Consider the following 23,506-nt stretch of genomic DNA (forward strand, 5'->3'; position numbering starts at 1 on the left):
AGGTATATCTTACAGTCAATCGGAGAATTGGTGGTGAGTGGTGATGGTGCGCGCCTACACAAGTTAACCGTGAACATCACGGCTGATATCATGGTCTACCTCTTTCCGCGAAATGCGCAACCTGTGAATAATGTAGGGAGGCGAATGGCGAGAGCTATGAATTTGTTTCGCGAGGCAAAAGATTAGGAGGAAGAGTCTGCTTTCATTGACGCAGCATGAATTAACGGAATAGACACTTACTCGGTGGTGGTGGGTGATGGGTAAGGGAGTGTTTGAAATGCCGCTTCCGTTTACACGAAAAATCTTGGGTTCGCCGAGCAGGTGGCTATTGCCCTAGCACTCATTGATTCGGAAAAAGCTTTAGTATTTAGTGACTCGCACTCTGCAATTAAAGCCTTCTCGAGGGGAGTGAGGGGAGGTAATGGCAAATTGGCTTACATACTGCTGCAGGGTAAGGACGTCACTCCGAATACCATTACTTGGTTTCCGGCGTGCATGGCGTCAGTGGAGGGAGCCCCACGTAACCTCAACGAGGCGGCACACGGAGAAGCACGAGGATTAGTGTGTCGTGCAATCCCTGAGGCAGCTAAATCTCCTGTTACGGAGTTGAGGAACCAGCTGTTGACGTGCAACGATATAACAAAACATTATTCCTTAAAGTGTAGGCAATTTTTCTTGCCATATTCTAGACTTAACAGGCCACAGGTAGTTACATTAGGACTTCTGCAGGTGCGGACGTACCCCACCCTGGTTGTCTTGAATAAAATCCACCCGGACTGCGGAATTTTAATTCATTGTATAGGTGTGGGGGCTAGCTCAATATTGAACACATGCTCTAGCGCTGCTCGGTAATGACTGGTGCGGCTTCTCACGGTAAACAGTGGTGGCAGCGAATGCTGCACAGTGACGCTCTGGTGGACCAACTCAGGGCTGTCCAGAGGGCGCGTGTGGAGGCAGAGGCGCTTCACCTCTCTGTCCCGACGTGGGAGCAGCCAGCTTCAGTCCTAGACTGATCCTCAGGACTTCAACAAAGTTCCTTATATCATACCATTCGCAAGAAGCTAAACACTGTAAAAGTAAAGAGAAAATAAATTGTGCACTATATTTTCCCCGTGTTCAGAAACGTTTGTTTGTCTTGAACTTGACTTGTCACCGCCTTCAATGCAGCGCGTTTGGAACGCGTTTGTACTTCACGCCTTGGCAACAACTTTAGACACCGCGTTCGAGACACGTTTGTGCTGCATTGTAAGCTGTGGCGAGTAAAGTTAAATTCAATGACAGTTTCTGTATACGCACGACTCGCGGAAATACTCATTGTCGTCTCAGCGCAGCTTGGGAGGCGGGCGGCTTGCATGGCCGGTCAACTCCCTTGATCAAAAGAACGGTCACACCCATTACCGGCTTTTTTTTTTCTTTGAAGGCATCTGTGATGCCAGCGCTGACACCATGGCACAGCGCACGAGCACCATGACAATGTCTTGTCCTTCGCTTGAATCGAACTTGACGCTGTTAGGAACACTGTGCGAAAGCGGACGAAAACAATAAATGGGCCCACTTGGTTTGCTCCGCTCACTCAGCTGGCGGCGATCAGCTGATCAGCGCCGTTCTCCAGAGTTCTCGCTGATAACGAGATCCGGACGTGACTCTCCGGTTTTGCGACGTCCGGTCTCTCACATGCAGCCTCTGCCGGTGTGAACATCAGTCGCTTTTTCGTCACCAGTCGCAATGGTCACGCGACCGCTTCTAGTCGCCGGTGTGCACCAGCCTAGAGTTAACAGCGACCGCTGGAACGTAGCTTTTGGGGGTATGGCCCGAGCCCAGAGCAGTGACATTCTCCGGTGAATGCGATTCGATGAGCATGCGCTGCTGCTTAAGCACCTGTTGCTGGGCCTGCAGTTGCTGTGTAAGTTGTTGTACCTGCTGGCGCAGAGTCGAGAGGGCTTCCGAGTCTGCCAAGATGGGGTGGTTGGTTCCATTTCCAAGTCACCAGATGTGAAATGCGGAGTCGGTTAAAGATGGATCCTAACATAAAACGTAATGATAGTTTATTAAGTGGTAGCAGCACCAGGGCAAGAATATCGATACTGTGCTCGAACAGTTAGAAAAACGATCACACAACCGAGTCTGGAAGCTTGCATGATATAGCCATCAGTGGTGACGTAAGCCTCCGGTGGCGCTGCCGAAGGCGCTGTCGTTTATCGGACGCGTGTTGCAGCGTGCAGCCAAGTCATGATGGCTGCGCCGGTTTTTGTGCAGTATGCCACCGCAGAGTAGCTGTTTTATTTGGGAGTCGAAAGCATACGTCCCCGCTGTCCCCGTGCGCTGCTCTGACTGTTCGTTCCCATTGCTCCTGCTCACCCAATGGAAAGCGGTGTAATTAACTCATATTGCAGTTGCAGTTTAGCGATAGGTAGCAAGGCCCCGGAAGTTTCAAAGGAGTACGTCTACCTAAGGAGGTATTAACCACACACAGATTATCAGAAATTAATATAGGTGTCTTTGTCGTTGTTTAACGTCCCAAACCCATTAATTGATAAGAGCTCCGGAAATTTCGACTACCTTGCGTCTTTTACCTGCACATAAGTCTAAGCATACGAGCTTCAGGCATTTCCGCCTCTACCTGAAATGTGCCCGAAACAGCTGGAATTCAAAATATAAACCACTAGACTGAAGCAATTGAATGGTTGGAAAATTAGAAATAGTGTAGATTGTGTTTGGCAGGAATTCTCAGACTATTAAATGTACCTCTATCGACTCAAATAACAGCTCCAATTTACCGGTGTTCATGTACGGGACAGAAAAATAAAGACTCAGGAAAAGCGTTCAGCTGAAATCGAGGACGAAGCAGTGAGACACGGTATAATCGCTGTAACCTTAAAGTACCAAAGAGAACATAGTTTGTCTAGAAAGAAATGCTTGGTAATGAAATCTCAGACAAAGTAATGCAGAATAAATAGATGTGGGTTGCTCGAGACAAGCACTGAAGAACCGCTTGGATGAAACGTCCGCCAGACGCACAGTATCGTCAACAATGTCAGCTGTCGCCCGCGTCTCTCCACTCGTTCAACTCCCACTTCGGTTCCCAGTAAACTGGTTAACAGCAACAGCAGCGAACAGTGCCTCCGGCTGCGTTTGAATGAATATCAGACAGGCGTTTACTCTGAAGTGAATGTGAGTGGCCTGGTAATGATAATGGTGATTACAAAGATGTTACCGAGCTTTTGTGAGGTTAATATCTGGCTGTCATTATTTAAAATAATGAGGTTTGCTTCAACTACTATAACTACTTTCGTTCGTTAGATATACGCACTATAGGTTTCTTTAAATAAAGCAGAGAACTCTTCATATATACGATTTGAACACTCCTCACTGAGAGTTAAACAGAATCGCATCATGGACAAGTTTCTTGATGCAATAGCTTTTATGTCGTGACCTGCTAGAAGACAACAATTTTATTGATTTTGGGACTTTGGAACATGCGATAGATAAAACTGTCTTTTAGGGTTACTGTTTTTGTCGTCGTAGATGTAAACTTTGCTGTAGTTGAAAAATTCTAAATGGCTTTCTTAAGGCTGCGTGATCGTAAGTGACATTTTTCAAAAGTGCAACGTTTTCATCGACAGTCTTTTTCGAAATTCGCTTTGTTCCTTTCTGTTGACAGCACAGTGTCCTCAATGGTGAACTCTCAAGCAGCACTATGGTACTTTGACATTATCACTCCGCTCATTCAGGTGACTAACAAACATGTGGGCGTAACTCTCACTGGAACAGGTAAAGTTTTATGTATTTATGCAGTACTCAAATTTGTCGCGCAATCTCACAAGACGTCAAAAAGTGACGCTAACTTTATAACCAGCATTTGCAGTTGGCGTCGCCATGACGGTTCTCAGCGTGGCTATCCCTTACGCCGGCTCGGCTGTGACCGTAAGCTAAGCTTTCAATTTGTATCCTGTAAGAGCCAGAAAACTGTGCCTGCGCATTAGCCCATTTGATATGTTTAGGAGTTTATATGCGATTTTTGAAAGAAATTTTGCGTTTTTGCCATGATCTGCATGTCAGTCGTTTCCAGTAGCGCTCTGTTTGTGGCTAATGAAGGTGCGTGGTTTATATATATTGGAAGATCGCTTGTCTTCAGCATGAGACATCAAAAAATGAAACGAAACAGTATGTCAGTGTGGGCAGTTGTAATTTTGCACAGTGTTAATATCTTCCGCCTATACCAGTGAGTGGAGCCTCAAATAAAGATAGATGAAAGCAGCACCGATTTTGCCTTCTCGTTCATTCTTGATTTGATTGATATGTGGGGTTTAGAGTCCCAAAACAACCATATGATTATGAGAGGCGGCATAATGTAGGGCTCCAGAAATGTCAACCACCTTGGGTTCGTTAACGTGGGCCCAAATCGGAGCACACGTTCTTTAACGTGTGCCCAAATCAGTAGCGATAAGAGGAAGAAAATATTGCATAACCAAAGAGTATGCATAACAATAAGACACCAAGGAAGCGAGGGTGGGGAAGATTTCTGTGAGGCTTAGGAAGAAGGTAAAGGGAGAGAAAGAAAGACAGGAGGAGATGAAGAAATATTACTGAATGAAGAATATGGAAACAGGTGAAGCATGTTCTAATTCTGCATTCACCAAGAGGTAGCGCTTGCTTGTCAGCTATAATATTTACAGAGAATGCAGAAGTGTGAAATAAGCTTCAATTTTTGGTACGAATAGTGTCTACGTCGAAGTCAGACGCCTATTATGTGTACTGATGGGAATTGTCAGATTCGCTTTGGTAAGAAAACTGGGTCTTTGTTATAATAAAAATGCAGTGCATGCCCTTAAAAATATCACAGCCATTTCATCCACTCCAGAGCCCTTGCATACTTTCTGTCCTTAAGAACATAAAAATAGAGAGAACAGGCAATTTATGGAAGCAATGATTCGATGGAGACTTTTGTTGAGTATTGATGTTTGAACCATGGTTATTACAAACTGTAGTTTAGACGTAAGCAATTACGTTGTAATGTTTATGAATGAAGTGCAGCTTCCATGCTGACCACCACCATGCCATTAGGTACCAACTACAGTGCAATGGCACAATAAAAAACGTTTGAATCACATTCACTGTAGGAACCTTACTTCATTGGTCCGTGGTGAATTTTCCTAATGCAAATTGTGTTTCCAAAGATTACACTGCAACAGTCATTGTTGCATATGTCAGGCCTCTTGGGTACTAGATAGGCATTCTGAAGGCCATATTGCTAAAGAAATGCCCAGAGTTTAAATGAACATGAGAAAAAGGGTAAACAGCACCATATTGACTAAATTAAACAAGAGGGCATATAGTGAACCAGCAGTAAGCATGAAAATAGAACTCCACCCTGAGAAGCAACGCCTTAGGTAAGTAATGTTTTTTTTTCTCTCTTGTTCTCCTTGCAGATATTCATCGCTGTCAATGCGGCGATCACAGGTCCTTTTGTGGGCCTCTTTCTACTTGCCATCACCGTCCCTTTTGCCAGCTGCAAGGTGCGGTGGCCCTTCCACAGTTCAGTCTGTCTAAGGAAACACATAAATAGCAGATAATGTCTTTTTTTATAAATTAGCATCTGTTGCGAACTTTGTTAATGTCGGCATGGCGTTAGTTGTGTGCAGTACTTGCGGGTTAAAACTGGACGTTTTAAGGCTAAATATTGCACATACTTTCATTTACAGCGTGTTGACTCCGGGTTCTATTGTCAAAATTTTACCTTTAACGTGTAGACCTGTGCCAAAAATAGCTTTAGAGATCATATCCATTTTGACGTGACCTGGTTATCGTGCACAGTAGCCCATACCGTTCAATATGCTATACAATGATTAGTTGACGTGGCGATGTAGCGTACTATCGAAAAATCACTCGACCTAAGCACTGCAGAGGCACGCTGGTGCTTGAAAATGCTTCGAAAATCTCTGAAAAAGCATCGTGCCGGGTGAACTGCCCATTCACCAGAAATATGTAGGCCATCAATCATTTCTCACCATTGGCGAAACGTGCAGGAGTGTAGTTGACCTTCAAAAAAAAACCAAAACAAAAGTGTTCGCATTTTTCGCATTTTTAACATCATTGCTGCTAGGATTTCAGATTTTTGTATTGCAAGAGCATAACACATAATTTTGTTAATGTAGCTACCACAGTAACACGTATCAACACAGTCTTCTTGATAGCATGGTGCCACATAGCGAGCATGTATTAGGCTTTGACACATAAATTGTTCACCCGTCTTTTACTGCTGACTATTCACTAGGTATCACGGTCACAACGCAAAAATACTAGAAATTACAACTGGTGTGTGAATCTCGACAATTCTTCGTATTGAACTTTATGTATTTAAACGGCAAAAAATTGTGCAGCAGCCGTTCAGCACCAAACCCCTCCAAATAATATGCTACACCACCACCGGAAGTGGCATACCAGGATATCTCAATAGAATTTTACCCTAAAGAATATAAACAAACTGGGCATAATTGTTGTTTTATAAAAGTACTTATTTAACTTGCAAGCGCTCAATATTTCTCATTGTGGGTTACACTAATGCACTCCTTATTTCTTTCATGAGCTCATAGTCATAATGTTGCCGCCAAACTTTATTAACTTCGTCGCGAAGTCTCCACACCTGTGGGGTGTTGTGGTCTCATTCTTCATTCATGTCTGCTACAATTTTCGCTTTCTGTGAATCAGATCTGATGTGGCCAAACGAGTGAGCTTGGCATGTTCCTCGTAAGCGTGTCTCCACACGACAGACTGAATCCGTCTTTTCTGCGGCGGACGGCATTTCACGTGACCCCCCGTCATGAATTTCTGCCATCCGTGCCAGGTCCATGGGTATCACAGACAAAAAATGCCAAGCTCTTTTTTCGAAATTATATTCGAGCGGAATAACACAATGGATTTAGCTGAGGACGCCATTACAAATCTGGCAACAAGCACAGATTTTTCTTTTTTTTCGTTTGGTTTTGGAAATTTAGCCGTAGACGAAAACATAAACCTTCAATACTTTTGCCATCGATGAATAGGTTTTCGACTTTTAGACTCTTCGCGCCATCTGTAGAAATGGGAATAAGCAAGCATTCACACATTAGGATAAACTCGGAGATTCCGTAGTACTTGTGCTATTGCAGATCACTGAGCTCATGTTCTGCCAATAGCGGCAGTCGCTAAGCCTACAGTTCTCAGAAAACGAGTATGGCGCTCGAAAACAGTTACAAATTGTCGTGTATACGTTGCCATCGAAGCTTAAGGACGCAAACCTAAAGCCGACACACCAATCAGTTTGAGAATTACAGCCCACCCAATGCGCGACGAAGAGCCTAAAAATTAGAAGCGGGCAGCTCTCGCTTCAGACAGTGCCGCCATGCTTTTTCTCCAGCGCGTCCGTCTGCTCCCTTCGCCCATCATCTGGGTGTTCTTCACAGCCAAACGGGCAGCGAAACGATCGCCCGCGGAAGATATTTGCGTGGATATGTCCGTCGTGTGAATACACGCTAACCGTGCGGAAGTGGTCGGTTGTGCACACTAAGCCGAAATTCGGCAAAGTTGTACTAACTGCAGTTGTTAAACCAACAGAGGAACGGTTCGTCCAACAGGGACTAAATGCATCACAGTGCGTGTCGTACGCAAACGCTTGGCAATGAAGGGACCAACGGGAAGGGTAGCTGCGCTGCGATCGCCTTCTGTCGATGCTGCAATGCAATGCTCGGCGTGGTCGGTGATCACAAAAACAAGTTATATTGGCTGTACGCCAATGTGAAAGCGAAGCAGTATGAAACAAATAGATGTTATGAGAGGCAAGTGCAACACGTAGTCAGTGCACACAGCAAGCGCCCTCATGTTCCCACCATGCCCGCATGGGCGGGCTGAAACCAAGTAAAAGTCTCTGCGAACATGGGCGATGCGCATAACTTATTTCAATGTGCTGAATTAGATGAAACTACGGAAAACACTGACAACACTAATAAAAGTAAGTTGATCGTCAGCGGTCATGTACCCGCACAGTCACTGGCCAGAACTTCGAAGCGGTATATATAAAAAGTATAGGCTTCGCATGTCATCGGTATCAAGATGGCTCCCGGTCTGAGTGCATGGCCGGTACACGCAAAAGAAACGTCGCACAAAATTTTCATTCAAGAAAATGATACCTTCTGTATTAAAGCACAAATAAAATGATGCCAATTTTTTCATGCCATAATTGTTGTCAAACACCAAGCGTGAAGGCGATCACGGATATGATTAATCGTGCGACTGGCGGTGCAAAGCGAGTGACATACCAGCGCGATGAAAGAACCGTGCCTGCGAACGGTTTTGTCGCTGTAAGTATACCGGTGTCGACATCACTCCCTAAGACACCACGAACATTGAATACCTACGTATTGTTCATTTGTGACTATAATAGAATGACGACCACTATTTCACGCGAGTCGAATGTTGCGATCGCAAGTGGTCGTTTAGCAGTACTCCTCGTAAGCATAGCGACGCCGTCAGCAAGCTGACACGGAACACATGGCAGCATTAGGGCGCCTGACTGCTTCACCGGCTTTCCTGCATGAGAGCCGCTGCTATGATTGTGTTTTCGGACTCGTGAACCAGCACTGCGAACGCTGGTTCAGCCGAAATGATTGATTACCAGCTGCTAGTTCGTATTCTCTGACTGGAGGGATGTTGAAGATTAGATGGATCCAAACATATTAAAACATTGGTGAACTTCAGTGCAATGAATCAGCCCATGTAAATGTTCAAGTTACGGCGTTAACGTTTATTGTTTTTAAGGCGAATAAATGTCGCCCAATGGCACCACATAGAGGTCAAATTGCTGTACTATATATATATATCTGATAGTTTGAATATATATCCGTTCGGTCAGCTTTTTACTAACACCTGCTGCCATTGACATTTTACAGGATAACACAGAGTATTGTCATCCGTGTTCCATGTCATTGCTGGAACGTTGGTTTCAATGGGTAATGTAGGAACGGCACCTTAACTCTCAGAAAAATGTTTCCTTATCTCTTCACTGTTCGACGTCCGTTTCCCTAGGTTTATTACGGCAAGGTGAGAACTGTGTTTAGCGTGCTTCTATAAAAGTTTCGCATATTGCTAGAAACAGATAAGGTTCTGGTAGCTCTTCTATTAAAGACTCGAATTCATTTTTTTATAGGTGGTGTCGCGGTGGTATGTATAGAGAGCTGATAGTGACGAGCTTTTTCAATAGAACTGCTTGAACAGCCACTGCCTCTAGGGATGTTACAAGCGGTACATGAGTACATGCTACTCCTCGAATAACAATAAAGGCTACATCACCAGATAACGCTACAACATCATCTCTGTCCTTTTTATATATAACAAATTGACGTAGAAATTTCGTGTTTATGGATCTTAAATGTGTTTAGTGTACACATAGTACTTTCGGTGAATGTTCTTGTAAAAGTTCTGGGATATCATCGATGTTTCTGAGCAGTCCTCTGATGTTCAATTGTAGAATTTATGTCTCCATGTTGTGCATAAAGTAGTGCTGTGTGTACTGGAAGGACTTTTACTTCAAGTCAGGCAGCCTTGTCAGGCCCTGTAACGGGAGTTTTAACTTTTCTGGCGCGCTTCAATGAGCTGCGCCTGCCCTTCGGCGTCTGGGATGCCGTTGGACTAGCCGCTACGTTCATTGCCTAGGTAGAGAAGCTGGATGTCCGCTCGCAGGTTTCGCGTGTAGTTGTCTGTGTTTTCAGGCTTTCTGTTGCAACAAAAGGCCCTGGGGCTACAGGTCCCAATGGCTGCATGCCCTTTGACGGCGGAGCAGTTCTGGCTACTGCTTCCGCTGATAGCGCGGATGACACTATCGCCCGCTCACTGTGTCTGGTACGAGTGGGTGCCGCGAACCGTTGTGGTACTGCCCCAGTGCCTGCCACGTCCGCAAATGAAGGACCCTGCACAAAAGTGAGACGTTTTCATGCCTCCTTAAATGAAATGTTTTGGGTTACTTTCAGAGTTACTATTTTTTTTCTTCTTTCCATGCTGGACATGTGCGAGAGTAGGCTGGGTGTGCACTCTCGCAGTTTGCACACTGGGGAGTTTTATTGCAGCTGTGTACAGAGTGGTCATTCGAACTGCACTTAGCACAGGTTCGGCGGCCACGGCAGCTCTGAGAGCCATGACCGAAACGCTGGCACTTGAAGCAGTGCCGGGAGTATGGAATATATGGTCGGACATTCAACTTCAAATAACCCGTTTCTAGATATTCTTGTAGCGTGCTGGTACCAAATGTGAGGACTAGGTGTTTTGTGGCAATTCCCTTATTATCGAGCCCGACTTTTATTTACTGTACAGTCATGGCGTGCTGTTCACTCCAGCCCTCGAGCAGTTCCCTCTCTGACAAGTCGAGCAACTCTTGGTCAGACACCAATCCTCGCGAGCTGTTAAGAAAGCGGTGTAGGGTTACTGAAACAGGTGCATTTCTGATCGAAGAATGTTTAGAAAGTCTTTGAAATTGTGCTTTGTTGATGACTTCAAGGAGAAGATCTCCGCTGGCCATTCTCGTCGCCTTGTACCCCCGCCTAGTGTTTTGGTAAGACATTTAGATACTACAAAGGGTGAGATTGTTCTAGCATTCTTGTTGACTGTTTCGCAGTGAATCACATGGAATCGTGAAAAAGTTTCTTGGGGCTTCATGAGAAAAATATTTTCAGTCAATTCGGTGCGTCCCCTTTTTGAGTGAGGACAATCGTTAAGTAGGAGAAAGGAGGTAGAAGCCATACAATAGGAGTTGTTTCGGCAGCCATGTCTGCCACCCACTAACGAGCCCAACATGGGGACACGATCGCTCTTGTGTTTATAGTAAGGCATGCCAACGCCAGCTGTACATAGCTACTATAACCGTATATAATGTACCCAAGAGAGGACACACACACAAGGTTAACCCCTGCCGCCAGGAAAGTAAAAGTAAATGGGCGACAGAAGACAGGATAGATTTAAACAGGAGAAAAGACTAAGATGTAGTGAGGGAGAGAGAGATAGGAAAAGGCAACTGCCGACTTCCACTGAGTGGGTCAGACCAGGGTTCCCGTCTACGTGAAGCCGGGGCCAAAGGGGTGTGTATCCTCTTCGGGGTGGGGGGGAGGCATTAAAGGTCCAATCCCCCGGTGTCGGCTCAACCCCCAGGATCCCCTTTTCTCCGGACATGGCAATGCCACGCACGCCTAGGTGTGGGAGAGCTCGAAACCCCCGCGCCAGCTTGAGTCTGTGGTGTCGCTAACACCAAACGCCTACTTGCAAGGACGCCCCTGCGGGGTTCGCTCGTGCGTTGCATAAAGCATGATATCAATAACGTAAATTGAACGTGGAAAATTATCTACCATTTCTGCAAAGTGTTTGCTGTTCTTATTTCAAGGGATGCTGCATTGCTGCCGCTATCAAAAAACTGCTTGGTGTTGTTCCAAATGTCACCCTGGTCTTCCCCTTGCAACACTTTTCACTTTAGTTAGGTCGCACTGTTTATCATTCTATGAAAAAAATCGAAAATGCGTCTTGATCTTCTTTGAGATTACCGATGTTCAAGAATCCCTTTTCTTGTCTGCCGTCAATGCGACTGAGTGTTCACTAAAGTTTGTTGTAAGTGTAAGTATGTCTCGATTCAAAATTTCTCGAGCTTCTAGGTCTTCATTCAACGACATTCCTGTTGCCGTTGACGATGTAACGTCAAACACTATCCTCACGTTTTCAATGTCAGTTGGTCTGCTTTAATGACTGCTCGATATATCACTCAGTATGTAACGTGCTCGTATTCATCCGACATTCCTAGCTCTTTTGAAGTAAAGTATTCTTTTACAGCTCTGTTGTGTGGTTCTTTTAGCACCAATTCCTTCTGGAGTAATAGAGAAACTTGCACCCGTCGTATGACCATTATTTCTTTGCTGTCTCTCACGTTCACTGTTTCTTTCCATGATAGTCTTATTTCGTATCCCTCTCCGTCCCCCCTCAATCATCTTCTGTATTGTAATATGATGGTAAACTATGCACCCTGTTCTTCGTTTCCGTGATTCCAGTGTTTTTTAGCTCCCAATATTTCTGAATGGAGTCAGTCATCTCAAAAAGAAGAAAGCTTGGGCATGTTGGTTATTCATCGCTCTTCATAAAACAGAACACACGAAACACAGGACAGAAAGAGATATTTGGAGACGCGCTTCTGATCTTTTTCTGTCCCGTGTTGTGTGCACTATGCTTTATGAAAAATCAGTTATTTCGTCTATTCTTTCTGTAGCGTGAAGAACCATCTCTGATTTTGCCTCTATAACGTGTGATTCTACTTAACATGTTCTATGTAGAGTCTTATTCACAATTACGCGAATTCTCCTAGCGCGTGGCAATGCAATGTGGTCATGATGCCGCAAGTGCAACAGTCACGTGATGTCAGCAGCTCGCACGTGCGCAGACGCTAGAGGGGTGCAGTGCTGAACGGTAGAATGGAGGCTGTGGCGGTGCGAGCTGGCCGCAATGTCAGTCAGCCGATGAATTTCATCGTTATTGCGAGAACTGGGGCGATATGGCTGATGACGTCACAGTACGCCTCACTCCATTTCAACGACAGGGCATGGTGGCACCGCAACGATGTGGATCACTCACAACCCTTTTCTTCTTGCCGTGCAGTTACTTGGTGTCCTGCGTGCTGAGGGCTGCTTAAACGTCGTCACGCTGAACGCTTCTACGCATGTAACACAGCTGTTCCCCTGCGACATCTGCAATCACAACACCGGAAATCTGGTCTCGCAACCGTTCAGCAGACTGCCATGTCATTATACGTCGTTAGATGCAGAGGACTACGCGCATGAGCTGTGCGAAGTGACACCTTTCAGGGAGCCTATAAAGAGACATCCGTTCGAAGACTCGGTCACAGGGAACGGTGGCACCGCAACGATGTGGATCACTCACAACCCTTTTCTTCTTGCCATGCAGTTACTTGGTGTCCTGCGTGCTGAGGGCTGCTCAAATCTCGTCACGCGGAAGGCTTTTACGCATAGGACACCGCTGTTCCCCTGCGACATGTGCAATCACAACACCTGAAATCTGGTCTCGCAACCATTCAGCAGACTTCCATGTCAATCAACGTCATTGGATGCAGAGGACTACGCGCATGAGCTGCGCGGAGCGACACCTTTCAGGGAGCCTATAAAGAGCCACCCGTTCGACGACTTGGTCCCAGGGCACGGTGGCACCGCAACGATGTCGATCACTTTTTTCTTCTTGCCGTGCAGGTGAGGAAACACTATGGCAAATGTCTTCGCTCAAGTGATCCCTTTTTTATGGTGCTGCTGTGCCCGCGGCCGAGTTGTTTGCTGCATGCTGTTTGTTTTTCACTGAGAAGGTTGCTGCTTCTGGGGGGGGGGGGTGACATTGCATCAAACCCTGGCCCTGATCTTACTCAGATTTCAAAGCAGCTGAAAGAAATCTCATGTGACATAAAGATAATAAAGAGAAGCGGCTGGTTGAAATTGAAAAGTAACTAGGCACGCTTTCTAACCTGGACGACAAGATAAACACTTACCAGGAAGAACTGCGCAGCATTCGCAGTGTAGTTCAGTCACTCGAAAAGAAAGTAGGCGAACTAGAAAACTACAGCCGCCGATCTAATTTAATCATTTGTGGACTAACTGAAACAAAAGGCGAAAATTCTGAAACTTTGGAAATGACCGTTAACAAAGATATTTTTCAGAGTCTTCTGTAACTAGAAAATCTACCTATGGAACGAATACATAGATTAGGCAAGCCGGCAAGTAACAAAAACCGCCCGGTTCTAGTGAGGCTTTTGAACTCCAGAGACAAGTACAATATTCTAAAGAAGAGATATAAATTAAAAAAAACTCGAATATTTCAATCGGTGAAGATTTTTTGGAACATTCGGGAAGTCAGAAGAAAACTGCGGGCAAGTGCGAAGCCGAACCGTGAAAAGCATGAGACGGTTACGTTATCATTTGACAAGTTGTACATTGGCGGGGTGACGTATGTCTAGGAGGAAAAAAAATGATAAGGTACCGGTTAAAAAAAAACGAGGCCGAAAGGCCAATTCGCCCAATGACAAGAAGTCACACGCAAGTGTTGTCTTAGTTGGAGAAGCTAGAAAGGTTCCAAGAAGCGCGAAAAGTTCCCCTTTCACAGATAACGAAAATAGTATTGCTCACACGTATTCACCAAAAACAAAGCATTTGCGTATCACCAACTTAAACGCCCGCAGTGTTATCAAAAAGGCGGATTCATTAGTAATTCAGCTGCTCATACACGGGGCTCATGTCAGTATTATTTCGGAGACATGGTTGCATGGCCAGGTAACAGAAGATCTTGTATTCCCACCGTGTTATAACGTTTTTCGTAGGGACAGAGCACATAGGGGCGGAGGTGTGGCTGTCCTTAATAAAGAACCAATTGATGCAACAATTATTGATGAATATCCTGACTTCGAGTGCCTATGCATTCAGTTGTCATGCTGGGGGCATTACTTTGTATTGTTCGCATGTTATTGACCACCAGACGGTACACCTGATTACATGATAAAAATAAAGGATTAATGTCTCTTTTACGGCATGAAAAAGTTTTCTCGTAGGCGATTTTAACCTGCCTGGTATTAACCGGGAACGTCTTCAGGCAGACTTAAAGGACAGAAATGCTAACATTATCTTCGACCTTATGTTAGAACACGATTTAATTCAAGCAGTTAATGAACCTACCGTGTACAAGGTTTCTCTAGCAATATTCTTGACCTGCTATTTTTGAATCATGACTTTTCGGAATGCGTCGTTTCAGTTGATGAATGTCAGTCCGATCACAAGCTTGTAAATGTTTCCTTGCCCATACTTACGCCTGTTGTCTCTAAGCGTACAAAAAACATTGCTTCAAAAACTTTGCTAAAGCCGATGTTGCAAGCCTAATAGAATACATGGAAACGTGCCGTGGTGACTTCACTGATACTGACAACAACGTATTCTTGCTCTTAGAAATGTTCCTCAAATTGTGTCGCCACTGCATAAATACGTTTGTGTCTAACAAAACAAAGACGGTCAATAAACAAACGCCGTGGATGACGCGTAACATATTGCAACTGAAGCGCAAACTAAAAAAAGTAAAAAGAAAGGTGACCCGCCCCAACCTATCAGTGTCACAAAAAGCAAATTGTCATCAGCGGTTCGAAGTTCAAAGGAATACTACTTCAACGTGCAGCTACCTGGTTTCGTGAAAAGTGCACCCGAAAAATTTTGGGGATATTTAGGCGAAAGCTAAGAGACCTGTCTGTGGGATAATGTTCGATGGAACCACTACAAAAGACGTGAATAAAATTGTCGAACATTTTAACACTTACTTCCACAGCGCTTATTCCCAGACAGGTATAGGTAACGTGTTTCATTCTACTGTTTTTGAGCCACACGAAGTGGACTTTATTTCACACAATGGTATTTTGTCAATGCTTTTAAACTTGAAGACAACGAAACCATGTGGCCCAGATGGTATACTAAATATATTTCTTAAGCGCTATGCAGAATGTTTCGGTAGACTTCTTTTTATACTGTTCAGAGCTTTGTTGTCTACTGAGGTGCCCAAAGGCTGGAGGACAGCTCGGGTAGTGCCAATTTTTAAAAAGGGCAATCCTTTATCTGTAGAAAAATATCGACCGATATATTTAACTTCATCCTGCTGTAAACTAATGGAGCATATCATCGCCAACTACATGACCAAATTTTTATACAGAAATTCAGTGTTAATGAACTGCCAGCATGGCTTTACAAAAGACTACTCCACTACGACACAACTGTTAACTGTAATTAATTGTTTTGCAAGAACATTGGATAATATAGGTCAAATGGACGCTCTTTTTTTAGACTTTAGCAAGGCCTTCGATAGAGTAGTTCACTGTAAACTTATACAAAAACTCAGAGATTACAATCTTCCTAGCATTATAGTATCCTGGATAGCAGCTTAACTTTCGGATCACGTGCAGTTTGTCACTATTGAGGGCAACAACTCGAGCTGTCTTCCAGTGACATCTGGAGTACCCCAAGGTAGCGACCTGGGGCCATTGTTGTTTTTGGTCTATATAAATGACATTGTCAACGTTGTTACACCCGGCACACAAATCAGATTATTTGCAGACGATTGTGTTTTATATCAGAAAATAACTACAGTGCATAACCAAACCGACCTCGAGATTAGTTTGCATAACATGCAGGCATAGTGCGACAGATCAGGCATGTTTTAAACAAAAAAAAAACTGTCGGTCTTCGTATCACAAGGAAAAAAAGCCCGTTAAAATACATCTACAGGCTGGCCGCCTCACCACTAAAAGAAGTTGAAAACTTTATATACCTGTTAGTAACATTTTCGAACAACCTTTCGTGGAATTTGCATATTAGTAATATATGTTCCTCAGCTTTCCGTAAACTTTGTTTCCTGAAACACAAGCTTAGAAATTCACCCGCCCATAATAAACAAGCGAGTTACATTACTTTCATTAGACCGAAGTTAGAGTATGCTTGCATTGCATGGGATCCCTACACTAAACACAACATTTAAATAATAGAGAAAGTCCAGAGAAGAGCTGTTCGCTTCATTTACTCTAAGTTCAAGCACACCGATTCCCCACACAGCTGAAGACAGAAAATGACATCCGCCTCCTCGAAACACGTAGGCAGATTCTCCGCCTTAATTTCCTACAATCACTCAATAAACGTGAATTATTCGTCGACCCCGCATTATATGTAACACCTCTGTCCACAAGGCGTACACGTCACGATCACACACATGCTTTAACCCCTCATTTCGCTAGGACAGATATTTACAAACACTCATTTTTTCCCAGGACAGTGTCGAAGTGCAACTCTAGGCATGAAATGAATGACCTTTAAGTTACCACAATACTCGAGTTAGGGTTGTGTTTTGATTTCGTATGTTTTTTGTATTTTGTGTTTTTATTTTGTATGTTGGATAAAATTCTGGGCATATAGTGAATGACCCTTTTTTACCATAATACACGCGTTAGATGTTGTGTTTCCATTTCGTATCTTTTACTTCATTTAACTTACTTCTCTTGTATCTACAGTACTGCATTTCATATTTTTTATAGAATGCTGTCTGAGTGCCTTTACTAAAATGATTGTAAATATTTGCGCATATCTTGTACTAACAGTATTGATATTTTGGTATTGTATTTCTTTATTTGGTGTACAATGAGTGCCCTTCGTGCAAGGACTGAATTCTGGTCTGCAGTATGTTATAAATAAAATAAAAAATATAATGAGCGAAGTTTTTCCTGCCCCTGAAGACATGACGAAGTATTAGGTGGTGTTGGATGCTTCACGCGTGCACTTCTGCGACGGCGAGTGAGTGCCACTTCATGTAAAGAGTGTCATTGAGAAGGAGCACAGTCACGTTATCTTGACCTACAGCCATTCTGATCTCGTTCCCGATTGTTTTATTGAGTTGAATCCGCATATCTGCCCGACAGTCACTGTTGATAGCTTCATTTTTCTCGCGCGAAATAAATACCATGGACACTACGATCCCATTATGGTGTTCCCCATCGCAGCGTACTGTTCATTCTATACATGGTGGACACACCAAAGAAAAAGTGAACGCAATAGCAACAAATAGGAATGTCACATGCACAATAGCCAGCAAATTGAAACGTTTTCCGCATTTCTTACGCACAAATAACGCACGAAACCTGCTCACAGGTACAGATGAACGCATATAAGCATCTATGTTATTGCTTTGTTGTGCCTGAAAAGCGCGCTCTTTTGGCAAGCGGAGACTTTTTGCAAACGAAGATTGCAGGGACCTTTGTGCGCCCGGTAACTACAACAGAATCATTCCGGTAAAAGCTAAAGACCAGCCAAGACGTACCATTCTCCCCATTGCGAAATAAGTGTGTGCGAGGGAGCCTCCACCCCTTCTCTGCACGGGGCAAAGGAGTCGTAAAAGACGAGAGCCCGCGCCGCCACGTCATGACGATGTAGCGACGCGCGCTCATTGCGCCATATTGGACGTATTGCTGAAAACACAATAGCCCTCCCCCCCCCCCTCCGAGAACGCTGTCACCAGCGGTAAGGGGTAGATAAAAATATCTTGCCGTTTGCGTTTCGGGAGTGGAAACGTTTGCACTTTGAAACGCAGTACTCCGCACGTCCAAGCTTTTTTGCACTTTTTTCTCGTGTTTTCATATACATATATATATATAAATACGTATACATATACGTTTAGTGACAGTGACGCTGGCGGCAAAGTGCAGCTGAGAGTGTCTGTGTAATTGCTATCGCAATATTATACGTGATAGTACTCGCTGCCACGGCGTTTGAAAAGATGAAACAACGTATGCTGTGAAGCACTGTTTCTAGAACCCCCATCGCCAAGGAAGGCCGCTATGTTGGTATCACACTACGTTTAGTAAGGAATATCAGCCTTGTTCTTAGAGCAACGATGAAATCAGCAGGCTACCCGATAACGTGAACAGCGCGCGCGCCACTGTTACAGTAGACAATGAGGTTCAACACTACGCTCCTGAAGCCCCTGGTGATGCATAAGCTGCTGCCGCCATGTGACTGCAGCGGTGGTCGCACCTAGATGCCATGCGCTCCGAGATTTCCCCTAAATGTGAAACAGACTGTACAATGTAAACCCGAATGATTTCGATAGCATCGTGTGGTAATTAAGTTTTTTCACGCTTTCTGTGATCGCCTCCCAGAAAAAAGTAGATCCTAGGAGCAAGCTTGTTTTCTGCGTTGTGCGTTTTTATCGCTGCTATCAGTAATTTTTATTCCTATCTTCTTCATATAACACTTTGAATGGTCGTTTGGGTGAGGGAGCCGCATTCTTGTTATGTTTACTTCAATAAACTCCATGACTAGTGACTCCTCATCTGAAGTTTCTTTAAGTGCAACTTTGAGAACGTTCATAACACTTTTTCTGTTCTTCCAAATAAAAATAAAAGCATTGTGAACGTCGTTGAAGGAAACTTATAGGTGTGACTTTAAGAGACACGAAGAGAGCACAGTGTGTGTTAACTATCATCATTATCAGTCTGACTACGCCCACTGCAGGGCAAAGGCCCGTGCCATGATCTGCCAATGAACCCGGTCTTGTGCTTTCCGTTGCCACGTTATACCAGCAAACTTTCAATCTCATCGGCCCACCTAATTTTCTCTCTCCCTTTGTGCATTTGCCTTCTCTGGGAATCGAGTCAGTTACCCTTAATGACCACCGGTTATCCTGCCTACATGCTACGTGTCCGGCCCTTGTCTATTCCTTTTTCTTGATTTCGACAATGATAGCCTTAATCCCAGTTTGTTCTCGGGCCCACTCTGCTATCTTCTTGTCTTTTAAGGTTACACCTATCCTTGTCCATTCCATCACTCCCTGCGTCGTCCACAATTCAAGCTGATCCCTCTTGGTAAGCCTCCAGGTTTCTGCTCTGTAAGTACTGGCAAGATGCAGCTTAGTTGAAATGAAGAATAAATAGACATGGGTCGGGCACGTAATGCGTAGACAAGATGATCACTGGTAAATAATGTTAACTGGATGGATTCTCAAAGAAGCAAGAGGGGGAGAAAGAAGGGTAAGTAAGCCGACGAGATTAAGATTTGTGGGTGCAACATGGTAGCAGGAAGTACATGACCGAGCTGATTATGGAACATAATAGAGGCTTTTACTCCGCAGCAAGTGAGTCAGGGTTGCCGCTTCTGCTGGTGACGGTGATCATAATAAGGATATCTGTGCCTGTTTCACTTACAAGTATTTCGATGTGTTGAAGAGGGTAGGCTAAGCAGGCGCTTTGCTGAACTCTCAATACTTCATCTATCACACAAAAAGCCGGATGAGATTGGGCATGAGAGCTAACATGTTTACACGATATTTTTATGGTAGTAATTTAAACCGACTTGCACGCAGGGAGCTGGCATTGCGACTTTGCTTATGGTCATCTACCAGGTTTTCCACCTAACCTACAGCATACAAGGCGGTAACCGGGAGCAGAGGATGCCGGTCAGCCTCGACTACTGTCCCGAAAACAGCACTAACACTTCACGAAGTGTGAACATCACCCTAATCACCCCTTCACAAAGGTAGGTAAGACAATTTACGTCAGTAAACAGTGAAAATGTTAAAAAAACATGCCAATAATTGAAAGATTGATTCCGAAACTTTCGTGTCTAAAACGCACCCCCACTGTCGACATGTGGTCTTCACAATTTTTCAAGGTAACAGTTGCGAAAAAGTTGAGGAGGACAGCTAAAAGGCTTCGAACAGTTTTGTATCAAAAGCCGAGAACACATACACCATCTGCCAGAGTAATTTTGTGAAAATATTTTTACGTGCAGAACTACAAGCGTTCTCATTTCTGCAACTTGTTTTTGTCTAGCTTTCCCATTTGCGTCCTCTATGCCATATTGTAGTGCCCCCCCCCCCCAACCGTGTCCACGAGAAGCGAAGGGGTGTCATCCCCCTAGTTGCCTATGATATGGGCGGCGCAATGTCAACTACATACGTTGTCCTACCAGGGAGGGGAGCGCTGTGACGGACCCTCGTCCCCTTTGATGGGCCACCCGATGCAAGCTTACACTTTGAAATGTTCAGGCCGCCTGCCCCGAAGATCGGAAACCACAGAAAAAAGCTCGAAGATTCATTAGTGGGCGAACATTATAATCGCAACTTCAATTACATGAAAGAAACGGGCGGCGACACTGCTCACTAAGCTACGCCTCGGCGGGGCACACCGCAGGCACGCACACCAGTCAGTCACCAACTGCCCGATTGTGGCATGCGCATCGCTGTTGCGCAGCACGTGTTGCAGTGGCCGCTGCCGCACAATCGCCGTGACTCCCACATTTTACCCCTGTGAAAAAAGGGCTCGCTCAGCGTGAGCATCTATCTCGTCTTCTATGGCGTCAGTCTTGCCATGATCCCTGTCGATGCGAATCTTGCTCCTGACGCCGGTATCACCGATGATGTCACGCTAGTCTGCGAGGCGAGTCTCTGTGCCGGCGGCCTTGATTTTGTGAGGCTACTCTCAGCCTTGTTCACAGCAGCTGCACTCTCCGTAGCTGCCGGCAAGGCAAACTTTACTTTATCTTAAGATTCCCGCAAGGAGCCGCCAGGATCATAATCTTAGAACTGCGCTGTACGGTAGCTTGTTCGCGTTGCGTTGGCCACATCCATCAGCTGAAGCTTTGCAAAAGGTTTGTTGTTCATAGCGGCCCGCCCGGTCGTCACTGCAGCATTGCAAGTAGGCTTCGTATTACACGCCGCAGCCTCCCTGGGTTCTGCTGTACAACCCTCAGGTACTTCTTCCGTGGCCTCCGCCACAGCTGCTGTTGCAAGCATTTTATGTGGCCTGCGTCTTGGCGTAAACACACTCGTGCCACATTCCGGCGTACGAATAGTTGAATCGGCTTTCACCTCAGCTGCCTTGTATTGACGTGTACGTTGCGGTAGCCTGTATTGTGCACGACACAGATTTCCTCGGCCTCGTAATTTGCGTTTGCAGCATGTGCAATCACAGAAACTTCCACCTCACGACTGGCTTCTTTGCTGTGCCCTTTGATTTTGACTTCACTCTCGTTCAGATCCTCTACATCGCTGGCCTCTTCTTTCCTACCTTCACCGAACGCCTTCTTATCGTAGTCTCCGTGGTCCTTTGCCGGCGCGACCGTTTCCTGAGCGAACAGCACTGCCCATCGTCTTTTGGTCACTGTAGGGACCAAAATTTCTTTTCCCTCAAAGCAGGCCTCCGTGAACTTGTGCAGCCGCTTGATTGCCTCCTGAAGCCCTCGAAACGCTAGTTTCGTCTTGCTGGCAGCGGACGTCAAAATCCCGTTGGGTGCCATATAAACTGTTCAGGCCGTGTGCCTGAAGAATAGAAGTTGCAGAAGAAAGCCTTAAATGCTTTTTAGTGAGGGAACATTAAAGTAGCAACTTGAATTACATGAAACTCATCGGCCGGAGCCCTCCACAACGGCGTCTCTCGTAATCATGTGGTGGTTTTGGGATGTTAAACCCCACATATCTATCTGTCTGTCTATCTATCTATCTATCTATCTATCTATCTATCTATCTATCTATCTATCTATCTATCTATCTATCTGTCTGTCTGTCTGTCTGTCTGTCTGTCTTTCTATCTATCTGTCTATCTATCTATCTATTTATCTATCTATCTATCTATCTATCTATCTATCTATCTATCTATCTATCTATGAGACACAAGGGACGCAATACTGCCCACTAAGCTACGCTTTCGCGGGGCACGCACTGCAGTCACGCACATCAGCCCGTCACGAGCCATCTGAATGACGAGTCAGTGGCTCCTTTTGAACTGGTAGATTGTGCCACGCCCATCACTGATGCGCAACACGTGTTCCAGAGACAGCAACCGTGCTATAGACGTGACTTCCACAACCTGCAGCATTGCGCTTATGTGCTTTTCGGCGCGCTTTCTTTCCGCTTGATCCCCGATAGTTGGCGCTCTTCGCACTCGTTCACTAGCACATGTAGCATAAGGCACTCCGTGTGTTGTCCTCAATTCGTATGTTACATGGAAGAAGGCGGCATCAGAAAATCACTTGGACTGCCTCTGCTGTTGATTTGGCGAAAAAAAACATGAATTCTCGCAATAGGTGATCTGGAACCTTACATTCCCTTAAACAATTTCAGAAGTTTGTAACCGCACCTACACGCTCGCATCTGTTGCGAAATTATCGTTTGAACACTCATGAGAAACGCTGACGTGTGCGTTCGGTCTAGGCGAAGCAGACATTGCCATTGAAGTTACTGTTGCAAATTAAGACGTTCAGAGAGCTTCAAACTGCGCAACATAGATATCGCAATTAGCTATCAGTAGATGTTGTGCTTAAAAGTCTAGTTCACATGTTGTAGATCAGCAACATGAATATAAGCAGTCATGCAGAGGTTTGTGATTTGTGCGTATATAATTGTACAGGCTTCTTAAAAACTGTTCACAAGCCAGCATTTGGGTAGGAGACTTATTTGCATCAAGATCGGTCTGCAATCCAAACGTAACAACACAGTTTCTTAAAAGCGTGCATTTTTTTCTATTTGTTTTACGACAACCGAAAATGGACACTCCCTTACGAATTGTGTATGTATGTATTTATGTATGTATGTATGTATGTATGTATGTATGTATGTATGTATGTATGTATGTATGTATGTATGTATGTATGTATTGAAACGGGTTGTTGAACAAGCAGGCGAACTCGGCAAAGGAGAGCTTTATTTAGCGCAAGGGCTAACTGAACGCAAGCCTGCGATCACAGCAAGTCTTCTTGTTTTTCTATCCTCGAGCTCCATGCCCACTACCCTCGTTACAATCACCCCCGGCCGATGAGGGAGCCATCCTGGCGACCTAAGGACAGGTGTAGACCAAAGGGTCATGGTATGGCTTGAGCCGAGAGATGTGTACGATTTCTTTTCCCCGACGGCGCTTGTCCGGAGATGCATCCAGCGG

The 23,506-nt window shown here is 44.9% G+C and overlaps 1 protein-coding gene across 6 annotated transcripts in view; it reads left to right on the plus strand.

Annotated features, from left to right (window-relative positions):
- LOC119160848 (sodium-coupled monocarboxylate transporter 1) overlaps positions 1-23,506 on the plus strand; it is a 407,992-nt gene that overhangs the window by 264,045 nt on the left and 120,441 nt on the right. For all 6 annotated transcript variants that reach the window (XM_075880646.1, XM_037413103.1, XM_037413106.1 and 3 more), the window contains 4 exons: positions 3,662-3,771; positions 3,857-3,924; positions 5,430-5,516; positions 19,936-20,108. In XM_075880646.1, coding sequence (XP_075736761.1) covers positions 3,662-3,771; positions 3,857-3,924; positions 5,430-5,516; positions 19,936-20,108 — 438 coding nt within the window. The remainder of the gene's footprint in view (positions 1-3,661; positions 3,772-3,856; positions 3,925-5,429; positions 5,517-19,935; positions 20,109-23,506) is intronic.

The sequence above is a fragment of the Rhipicephalus microplus genome, chromosome X, assembly GCF_043290135.1.
Source record: "Rhipicephalus microplus isolate Deutch F79 chromosome X, USDA_Rmic, whole genome shotgun sequence".
Taxonomy (NCBI): Eukaryota; Metazoa; Arthropoda; class Arachnida; order Ixodida; family Ixodidae; genus Rhipicephalus; species Rhipicephalus microplus.